Consider the following 12,146-nt stretch of genomic DNA (forward strand, 5'->3'; position numbering starts at 1 on the left):
GATTCTTGAAGTGTTTCCAACTAACGATATCCTTACTTAAAACATGGGGAGTCTTAAATTTATGAGGAAAATAAGTAATGTGTATATGATAGAGTTGCTAATTTTTTATGCATTGAATTTCGATTTTTTCTGGACAAATCCATTTTTAGTGAACACATGAAGTCAAGAATTAGAATAATTAGATAAACACAGTGTTCTAAAAAAAAGGCCTAGTCGATAGACGGTGGTGAGCCGAGGCGTTTTCTTGCAAATTTGATGGGCTCTAGGCTGAGCTAGACAGTTTTTTTTTTTAATGAAATTAAAAAAAAAAAAAAAATCAATCTAAGTCTAAGTGGTTTAAAATTGTGAACTTGTTGTACATGTGTCATCCTACAATACTCCTCACTATGGTTATATGGCATATATGCTTAATGTATTTTTAAATTTTGGACTTGTTGGATATTCTTTTTGCATTTTATCATTTTTTTATTATCTTATCCATGAATTTCATACAAGTATAATTTTTTGTAAATGTCAATATGCAATTATTTACAAGATATATAATAAATTTACTTAAATCCGTCTACGACATCTAGACGCTAGACGTCAACTCAGACTAGTGCTTAACGTTTTTTAAACCTTGAATAAACATGTCATAATGTTATTAAGTATTTGGTAGCAGGATCAAAAGTGCTTAAAGTTGCCGAACCATGTGATCAACGTGAATGATTCTGATCTTGTGGGGCACTAAATGTAATCAAATCAGCAAGTATAAAAGTAACCAGATTTTTTTAACTAAAAAAAAAAAGTAACCAAACTTTTTCTTTCCGTCAGTGTTGATGTTGAAAAACAATGGGCTGAGCTTTTAAATTGTAAGGAAAACTAATGAAAAGAGCTTGAAAATTTTGAATTTTAACGATAAGGACAAAATAAAGGACAAAATGAAATTTTTAGTGTAAAAATATGATTTTTTGTTAAAGTGAACAGTACTATGAGTTTTTCGTTAAAGTTCCTTTAATTGTATACCACAAGTTTATAAATGGAACCCCCAAAACGGGCCTGCCCAAATATAATCTCATCAGCCCAGCATAAAACGTGGTGAAACAAAAACCCTATCCAGGGCCCAGAGACAAACACATCCATTTGTTGCTGCTCCTGCTTTCATGAAACCTTTTGTTAGGAAAGATTTTTCACTATGCTCATAATACGGAGAGGTCCGCCATATATTATTATACAAGTTAAGATTTTTTTTTTTTAATTGTCTCTCCACTTGTATAATGAAACATGACATATGGCCCGTGTCAAAGGCAAAATAAAAAATTCTCTCCCAAAGTAGTGTGATTTATAGTATTCTTTGCTCCATTGCACAAGAAGTTATATTCAAACTTAAATGTGAAATGTAATGGACAGTTTAAAAAAGTTATTATGCCCTTTTTCTTTAAGAACACATAAGAGATTAATTATAGTTTGATGATTGCATGCGACCTTTTATTTATAAACAAACGATATTATCTATACTAAGGGGAAGAAGGTGAACTAAGCCTTACAATGGGCTAACAATAATGTAGTTCAAATTCGCCTTTGGCGAAAATCGAACCTAAGACATCTCACTCACAAGTGAAGAGGAATACCACTAGACCATAGTACTAAGTGGCTACATACGATCTTTTTTTTTTTAGTCTAACGATATATTTTACACTAAGGGGAGGGTGTGACATCCCATATCGCGGAGGGGAGTGATCCTTAAATGTATATTCTCATCCCTACCTAGCACGAGGCTTTTTGGGAGCTCATTGACTTCGCATTCCGTAGGAACTCCGAAGTTAAGTGAGAAGGAGGCCAGAGCACTCCCAAGATGGGTGACCTACTGGGAAGTTGCTCGTGAGTTCCCAAAAACAAAATCGTGAGGGAATGATAAGCCCAAAGCGGACAATATCGTGCTACGGTGGTGGAACGGGCCCGGGATGTGACAAATTGGTATCAGAGCCTAATCCTGGCCGCAAGTGTGCCGACAAGGACGTCGGGCCCCTAAGGGGGGTGGATTGTGACATCCCACATCGCCCAGGGGAGTGATCCTTAAATGTATATTCTCATCCCCACCTAGCACGAGGCCTTTTGGGAGCTCATTGGCTTCACGTTCCGTAGGAACTCCGAAGTTAAGCGAGAAGGAGGCTAGAGCACTCCCAGAATGGGTGACCCACTGGGAAGTTGCTCGTGAGTTTCCAAAAACAAAACCGTGAGGGAATGATAAGCCCAAAGCGGACAATATTGTGCTACGGTGGTGGAACGGGCCCGGGATGCGACAGAGGGGAAGCTCGGTTAAGCCACACTATGACCAATCTAATTTGGTATTGAATTTGTCATTCACGAGATTCGAACCTATGATCTCTCACATACAAGTGAAGAGGAATACCACCGGACCGTAGTACTGAATGACACGTACGATCTTTTTAAAAATGTTAATAACAGCTCCGAACTTTTACATTTACTCAAATTTAAGTTTGAGATAAAGATCACATTTTTCTTTTGATTAAAATCCAGAATTTAGGTCTTAGCGTTGGCAATGACCTTGGTAATGTAAGTTTTATTATCAAGTTATAAACATTAAATTAAGTTAGGTATGAACTTGCAAATGACTTGTAGCTCAATTCGTTAAGTGCACTCATCATTATAAGTTTTCGTGTTCGATCCCTACCTCCTATATTGCTTGTATTAAAAAGACACACACAAGGTTTCTTTTTATTTGTTTTCACACTCTCCACAAAATAAGATTCTACTGATCAAAAATTTCAAATTTAAACATAAAAAGTAATTACACAGACGGAAGCACATAGAGATCCCTGTGTGGGGTGGAGTCAAAAATCAAATCTTAACGTGTGAAAGGATGGAGCTGGGACTGGGACTTGAACAGTAGTTAATATTAGAGGGAGGGAGAGAAAAGGGGGAGGGTGGGAGATCATTGCTCAGCTGGGGACTGTGACAAATCAATGGGGGCGGCTATGAAGTCTGATGAGATGGGCACTGTTGGCTTTTCCCAGTTTCCTTTTTCAGACAAGACGAAGGTTTTGGAAATTTTTACTTTGTCTTTCCTGCGTTCCTAGTCTCACATACACAAATTTTGCAATGCAGTGACATGCGTGACCAACAGCTTTGTCCTTTTAGCTCCTTAGCACATGTCATTCAACAACAATCCTAGGGACTGCATTCACTACTATATATACATATGATAATGAGACTCTCTTAAAGTGAGACTCTTTATAAATTCTTTTAATATATACCTCATTTTAATGTTATTTTTTGTGTCAACAATATAAAATAATGTGCCAAAAACATGAGGTGACTGAGAGTAAATAGAGACTCCCACTTTTGAGAGAGTCTCATTAGCATTCATTATATACATACACCCCATCCAATATATACACACACAACATTTAATACTAAATGGTAGGAAATTTTAATGAAACACTCCTGGTACTGTTCACTTTTTAACATTAAAGACATTTTTATCTTGAAAAGTTACTTTTGGTACTATTCACTTACACATTTATTTTGTCATTTTGATTAAAACTAAAGTTTTTGAGGACTTTTCGTAAGTTTTTCTTTTTAATTATTCACTCTATGTTTTGATCAGTTGCACTCTGGGTTAGGAGAGATTCTCTTATGTAATTAGTTTGCTAAGTGGCATTTGTTTATTGGATGGGTTGTGCCAGCTTTTGATAACGTGACAGTTATTATTGAATAATGACGTCACTAAAACTAAAACATGTTTGTATGTGAGAATCTCTCTCGAATTAGGATAGATCATTCATGACTGTTCGGAGACAAATGTTGTTTTGCCTTATGCTCTATTTCAACCATATATACAAGTATCTTTCTAAACTCATTGCTGCTAAGGTATTTAAGAGATATACAACTTAAGTGGTTAAGAGCATAACTGTACCCATGAAGTAATGTGTTTAAAACTACAATTCCTTTTGTATATAAAAAGGGTATCTATAATAGTGTATTTGCAATAGCATATTATAGACTTAATAGGTAGTCAAAATCCATTTTGTACTAATCTTGTTAAATCACAAGGCAAAACGGCAAAGATTTAAAGTGGTACAGGAACTTTCTGCAATTCGAATCGAACCCACATGCAGGCACTTGACCTTTGTCTCAGAGAAGTATCTGATTCTGATGAGCCATCAATTAATCACCAAAACAAAGTTCATGTTCAAAAGTAGCACCATGCATATTATAATAGTGATCTATATTTATAAAATTTATTTAGCTAGACTCCTACGCTTATCAAACTACCATTCTCTCTCTCTCTCTCAGCTGCTAGCCATGCATGCATGCATGTTTTCGAGAGCACACTAGTTTTGTCAATTGATTAGTCATCTCATGATCATGGATCCACCGATCCAGTGCTAGTGGGTTTCTTAAACCTGATAAGAAACTTAAAAGTGGATCTATAGGGAAACCTATACTGTTTTTACCAGTCCTTTTTTGGTAGTCCATTGCCGTGGGGTTATGTGAACGGGAATTGGATCGATGGAGCGCTTCGGGAAGAAGCATGATGATGAACTTTGTCAACTTACAGTTTAACGTTAATTATCATATTAACATTATAAAATATTATGTAAAAAAACATGAGGTAGTACTGTAGCAGAGAGTCCTATATTTGAAGTCTCTCCTAAGCATTTCTCTTGTTTTATCTTTTTCCTTTGTATCAATTTCTATCATGTCTAAAGATTGATAGGATGGTTTGAATTACAATCCATCTACACTTCCTGTTTCGGGCGGTATCCAGTCAAACTATGTCACTGCTGCTGCACCAATCGTTCTGGTTGGCCGTTCATTGTTCATCTAGAAAACAGATATGTATGTGGTACAGCAACGTGTAAGGTCAGTCCATAATTATTTTGTTTTTAATTTTCATTTTGCTTTACAATAAAAGATAAGTAAATGTGAAAATAGAGTAATGGGAAAGGATAATGGGAGAGATTGTGGGAAAGAAGAGGAACAAATGTAGAAACTATATATGCAAAAAAAATAAAAAAAAAAATAAAAATAAAAAAACACATTCGAAATGAAAATAACATAAACTTGATTTTAGTTTTTGATTTTTAATTTTCATATCATTTTTTTTCCACCATCCATCCTCCATCCTTATTCCAATGTACACCATTTTATTCCTCATTCTTTCCACACTCTTCGTTTTCTTTTAAAAAATAAAATATCTACAATACAAAAATAAAACACTAAAAATTAAAAACGAAATGTTTATCAAACTCACCTTAATTAATTTGTAGGAAAATTAATGGGGTGTTGTCAAAAGTGAACATAGCTTTTTTAAATTAGCTAGCATGTTGGAATGAGAAACAAACTGTTGACACATTGAGTTTGGAGGTGCCAAGACAAAAGAATTGTCTAATATATCTTCACTTTCTGTTGAATATTGAGATTTTGCACATATACGTACCACGATGGCACTTGTGCAAGGATTTTTCTGAGATTCTAATTGAAAAAGTATATAACATAAGCAGTAGTCTTAATAGTTGAATGAAATGTTACTTTTAAGCAGCTGGGTAGGGTGTGAAGTGAGCTCTCTTTACTTTCCTACAGTGCAGGTGGCTTGCCCTTAAAGAAAAACAGTACCACCCATGCCAGTTCTTGTGCATTTCATTTTTTCAAATTTTACTTCATATATATACACTTCAAAAACAAAAAGTAAAATTTGAAAATTAAAATGGTAATGTCCCTTTCCAGTTTCCACCAAAATTAATAATATTCGTATTATTTGGCACACTATCACTATCACCATGTCTTTTAATAACAAAAGTTGGGGAGATAAACTCACGCCTTCCAGTCTACAGTTCTCCATGGCCTCCACATACTGTATGCCAATATATGCGTGCATATCCATAGATTCATCTTTTAAAATCTCTGTATCTCTGTCTACTTTTGGATTGAGAGAGAAAGAGAGAGAGTACATAAGGGCAGAAGATGAATAAAGTAACGGATAATGTTAGGAAAATTAAATTTTGAAAATTAAAAGATATGGAAGTTGATGATTGATTTATTACTTAAGTGTTGATAAATGTGTTCATGCTTATTGGTGACACATTATTTAATTTCTAAATTTTGTCTCCAAATTTAGTCTCTCTAACACTATTCTAAAATAAATAGAGAGAAAGAGAGAGAGAGAGAGGGGCAGAAAATATTACAGAGAGCTAAGCCAAGGACTCGGGAATCCAGCATTAATTAGGGTTCCGGCGAGGATCCTTTTCCTTGGAGAAAAGCAAGTGAGAAAAAGTAAGGAGTGCTAGTGTTTTTGTCTCAATGCATTTTGCATTCTTTGCCGCTGCCACTACTCTCCTCCAGTTTTTATCTCCTCCATTCCCAAACACGCCAAAACCAAAACATCTCATCTCATATTGTTGCTCCTTTTCAATCCAATCCAGTCCACGTTCAACTTGCAGACCCCTCCCCTCTCACTCTCTCGATTTATTTTCCAGTATGCATGTATCACCGTTGCGTAGTGTTATAATTCAAATCAAATTGTAAAATGTTAAAAATAGACATCTCAATAAGTTGGTCAATGGCCTCTTATACATAAAAAAAAAAAAATACATCATGTGACAAGTGTTTCAGATATACAGAAAATTTTATCCTTTTTCACTCCAATTTTATCTTCCAATGTCACTAACAACAGGCCACTCACTGATAAATTTGAAATTGGTAAAGATCCTGCGCCTGAAATATAGTGAAATCCATCGATCCCACAACACAAAAAACCAAGTACCCCCCAATAGATAAGTTAACATAATAAACTTTCATTTCTTTATTTATTGCCTTTCTGCCTTTCTCTCTAGTCCCCACTTACCTTCTCCACCAACAGCCCAAAATCTCACTCCTCTCTCTCTCTCTCTCTCTCACTCTCTCTCTCTCTCTCTCATATAAACAAATAAACCAAATCACCACCACCATGCAAACTCCCTTCACTAGTACTACCATAGATGAAGATTTTCAGGATGAGGACTCCATTTTTCTCTCTCTTGGCCCTCCTGGACTGGATAATCATGTCCCCAAACAGTACCACCTCATCTACCACCACCAGTCTTCTTCCTCAACTCAGCCTGATCACCACCAAACTTTTTATCATGATTATCCAAACCCTAATCCTGATCCTGAGGACGGCACTGTCACTGTAGCTCTTAACATTGGGCCACCGAGTAGTGGAGGCGGTAGGCCAAGCTCATCGTTCATCAGCAACCCTAACCACAACCACATTGGCGGTCCTGTGGAAGGGCAGTACTGGATTCCCTCTCCTGCACAAATCCTCGTAGGCCCCACCCAGTTCTCTTGCCCTGTCTGCAGCAAAACATTCAACAGATACAACAACATGCAGGTAGTACTCATCATCGGCATAATTAGTAACACACAAATCAATACCACTACTAGTAAGTAATTACTAATAATGGCTGTTATCTAATTTTAGCAATTGGTTTCTCTACAGAAACCATTCCTCATGATTTACAAAACTTGCATTACAGTTTGTTTATTTCTCCTCTCCTTTTCAAAATTTTCCACTCCAAAATCACAAATTATGAGTGGAATCATAGTTATACTGCCCTAATGTACAGATTTTTAATTTTATGCAACACTTGTGTTACAATTTGTTTATTTCTTCCGTGTTTATGAAACTCTTGTCTTACAATTTGTTTATTGCCGTTTATTTCTGCTCCCAAATTGTCATCTTGCATTCAAAATCACAAAAAAAGAGTGGAATCATCAACATCTTTTACCCTAATCTATGTATTTTGTTTAGTTTGTGTTTACCCTCTAATTATTTGTATGTAGATGCATATGTGGGGGCATGGATCAGAGTACAGGAAGGGACCAGAATCCTTGAGAGGGACAAAGCCAGCATCCTCAGTGCTGAGACTTCCATGCTATTGCTGCGCAGAGGGGTGCAAGAACAACATAGAACACCCAAGGTCAAGGCCACTTAAGGACTTCCGGACACTGCAGACACATTACAAGAGAAAGCATGGGACGAAGCCGTTTGGGTGCCGCAAGTGTGGGAAACCATTTGCAGTGAGAGGCGATTGGAGGACTCACGAGAAGAACTGCGGGAAGCTCTGGTTTTGCATTTGTGGGTCGGATTTCAAGCACAAGAGATCGCTCAAAGACCACGTTCGTGGGTTTGGTGATGGACATGCACCTTATGCTGTGGAGCTGTGTACTGAGCCTGAGGAAGAAGATCACATGGATGACGAGGATGACGATAACAATGACGATGATTTGGTTATTAATTAGTTAATACACAATTACTTGGAGTTTAACTTTTTGGATTAGCTAGCTAGCTAGGTATAATTAAGTAATTAGGGTTTTGGTTAGTAGTGAGTGATGGGACTGTGACTGTCTCTTATGTTTCATTTATGTCTTTTTCTTGTTTGTGAGAGAGTGCGGGAGTGAGAAGAGGAAGACAACAAACAAGACAATGAATGGCCAGGGTTTTACGCATTTAATGTTGGAAGTGGCAGTTCAATCCTTCAATTAAAGTACGTACCTTTTCTGATACCTAATATATTTTTATCTTTTGAAAAATGAATACATGTTGAGAGAGAGAGGGAGAGAGGGAGAGAGGGAAAGCGGTCAAGTAAATTCAGTGACTACAGAACACGGAGAGGAGAGCAGATAAATGTGCAGTGGAGTCACAGATTCTACTGTTCATAGCTTTTGCATTTGGAGAGATAGCTAGTGAAAACAAAATACTAAAAAAATATACTAACACTTGGATCGAACGACCGATTAGTCCGTCCATATATTTTATATTCTGAGTGAGGGGAAAGTTTCTGGGACCACTGAAAAATTACTGTATTTGGGGTTTCACTCAAGGGTTTTCCTTTTTCCTTTTGAGAACAACTACAAACAGGTACTACGAAACGTTTTCAGACTCCTGTGGCTGTGAGCTTTGCCCTTTAATCCTATCTATCAATTTTCTGCATGCATAAACGGGCCCTTTTTCCTCCGTCTCCCAGTTATGTATTTATGACCCTTTTTTCCTTCGTCTTTTTCCCAGCTCATCCTTTCTTGGCTTTTTTTTCTTTCCTTTTTTGGTTTTATATGTCATATATGTGTGCAGCAGCTGCCATACAACTCCAAAGCACGCATGTGCATCACGAGATTGTTAATTTAATCGTTTTTTAATCTGCTAATTAATTAATTTGTGTCCGTGTGCAGCTTGTGTGAATGCTAGCGCGTTGCTTTTAATATTGCTTGCATGCAATATTTAGTTCTTCTTAAACGTTTTTATGTCTGCAAACATCGACCTTAGCTAAAAGACTCGAATGACTTGTACAGCAGTTTATGCAATTTTCTTGTGGTTATATACATCTACATTGTTATATTATATATATATACACACATACGTATATAATTTGAAATAATCGTGTATATTTTCTGAAAGTTAAAAGTAAAATTGAAAGAAAAAGAGATGAAGCTTTCCCAGCTGGTTTCAGTTGTTTTATGTAATAAACAGCAGATTCTGGGTCAAAAATATTTTCTGGGCAACCAAAAAAAGACTGGTTGGTTGAGTACTTTGGAAAAAATAATGGGGACTCTCATATGGCCAAGTACAAAAAGTGATGGTTGATACATCATACATGTATATAACAGGCTGAGGACCTGAGGGCTTGCTAGCTTGTGATATATCAGATGTAATTAGATGCGCATGCAAACATAAATAAGAAGAGGCAGAGGATCGTCCGGATGCTGAGCAATAAGATCTAATTCAGGCTAATTTAATTGATTTTGTTAGTTGGATACTTGAATTACATATGTCTGCCAAGTTCAATGGACATAAAACCCAAACGTACAAGGTCCATGTGATTTGTACAGACTCAGTGCAAGTCACTGGTCGAATTTACCCAAAACACCAATACTTTACAAGATATGATCGACATGTAGATTCGATGCCCTAGTAACTAGACGTTGAGAATGAATCCCATATCGATGGGAGGATAGACCTTCGATGAGCTGATAAGTAAGTTAGGTTATTTTCTATATTGTCAACTAGTTTTATAGTATAACTCCAACTTTTTCCATTAGATAGTGCCTCCGAACCGCGTATTCCATTGAGCGAATGAACACATAAAAATGTGATTTCTTCTTGAATTGTAACGTTTAGTAAACTAAAAAGTTAAAAATGACACAACTGAAAACATAAGGACAACAAGAGAATTTGAAGTCAACTACAGAAACCAGAAGTTAAAGGGAAAATTTGAAATCGATCCAATGGGTCCAATTTTTAGTGACTTTTGACTTTTGAAATATGTCCAATTTTTAGTTACTGGGGATCATATCAAAAGATCCCAAAGTTAAATTAGCCTTCTTTTCTAGTTGTTGTTGACCGTTTGGATGGGTACAAAAGGCAAGAATAATTGGGCCTAGCTGCAGGACCACTAGGGCAGCCCGATTGAATCAATGCAGTATTAGTTGTCAAATGGATGGACCGACCCATATGCATATGTTTGCAATTCTTCGGTCTAAGAGACATTTCCAAATAAACCCAACCCAGTATCTGGTCCTTAGCCTTACTTGGCCCAGTTTTGGGAGGGCATGTGGATGACCAATTTGTTCAACAAGCCTCTTGGCTCCTCAATCGCTTCATGATTTTCAATGCTCGTTTAGAACTACTTTTAGAATGATTGAAAGTGTTTCATGTGAAAATATTTTTTGAACCACTATTTAGTAAAAATGTAAGTGATTTTGAGAGCAGCTCCAGCCTTGTCAATAGGCCGGGGGACAGTGGAGAAGAAAAGGCCTGAGGGCCTGTCAACTTGCTCCAGCCATGAGGAGCCCGAGCTAGTGGAGAAGGTCCGAGCAGGGTGCCTGTCAATTTGTGACAGCCCCGGAGCCCGAGCTCCAAGCCCATTTTTTATTTTTTTCTGTCAGGCGCGTGCACCCCACTCGCGCGTGGGGGCGCGTCGCCCGACAGCTTTTCAGAAAAAACAGTCAACTTTTCAGCTTTGCACAGTTACCGTTGGGAAGCCACGTGGCTTCCCACGGTCCGTTCGATCTCAACGGCTCCTTCATTTGGACCGTTGGATCTCAACGGTAAAAAAAATAAAAAAATCTGATTTAATATCAACCGTTCGATCTGAGATCAACGGTCGATATTAATATGCTTTATAAATAAAGAAAAAATAGTTTTAAAATTAAAAAAAGTTACCGTTGTGACACGTGGCACAATCTGGAGTGTTGGAATTCAAATTTTTTTAAATCCAACGGCAGAAATTAATTATTGGAAAAAAAATGGAAAAAATCCGAAAAAATTGTAAAAAATCTGAAAAAAAAATTGTAAAAAATTGTTTTTACTTTTCTATAAATACCACTTCTTCTCCATCTTATCGAAATCCATCGCTAAATAATTGTTTTTTTTATAAAATGACACGTGGCGCAACGAGAACGATTTAAAAAATCTTATCCGAAATTACAAATAATTTTATTTTGTATTATTTAAACAAACAAAAAAAACTAATATTTTATTGGCTATTGCCAGGGGGGAGGGCTCCAAGGGTGGAGATGCAAATGGCAATTACTGTTCATTAATGGCAGTTACTGTTCAAAATGGTGGATTCAATAGTGGATTGCCAGGGGGAAAGGCTCCATGGGTGGAATTGCTCTGAAACCTAAAAACATTTTCTCTAAAAACGCTTTCAGTTATTTTAAAAGTACTTTGAAATGAGTCATCGTTCTGTAACTTTTTTTGTGAATCTAGAAAAAAATGTAAAATATTCTGATTGAATTGTAAATGAAAAATATTCTTAAGCACACCCATGCTTATTTTTTTTACAATTCAGTTTAATAAAAGAAAAACTAATGAAAATGGCTTGAAAACTTTGAGTTTTAACAATAAAGACAAAATAAAGGGTAAAGTGAATAGTACCATAATTGAATTCTAGAGATGATATACCCACCCACCAACACTATTTCTCCACCCACTTTTTAATGATACTTTTAATGACAACTCTAACCTTTTGTAAAATGACTTATAAGGCCATCTTTAACTATTTTATTCTTTTGTTTTTGTATTAAATTATGAAAATAGAAGGAACAAAAACATGAGCCCAGCAAGTTGAAACCACCGCACACAGCACCAACCAAGTTGAATC

The 12,146-nt window shown here is 36.4% G+C and overlaps 1 protein-coding gene across 1 annotated transcript; it reads left to right on the plus strand.

The window, feature by feature from the left end:
- Positions 1-6,817: 6,817 nt before the first annotated feature.
- Positions 6,818-8,555, plus strand: LOC103452284 (zinc finger protein WIP6). The gene is made up of 2 exons (XM_008391794.3): positions 6,818-7,375; positions 7,828-8,555. The coding sequence occupies exons 1-2, from the start codon at positions 6,953-6,955 to the stop codon at positions 8,284-8,286; spliced, it is 882 nt and encodes a 293-aa protein (XP_008390016.2). The 5' UTR covers positions 6,818-6,952; the 3' UTR covers positions 8,287-8,555.
- The last annotated feature ends 3,591 nt before the right edge of the window (positions 8,556-12,146 follow it).

The sequence above is a fragment of the Malus domestica genome, chromosome 13, assembly GCF_042453785.1.
Source record: "Malus domestica chromosome 13, GDT2T_hap1".
NCBI lineage: Eukaryota > Viridiplantae > Streptophyta > Magnoliopsida > Rosales > Rosaceae > Malus > Malus domestica.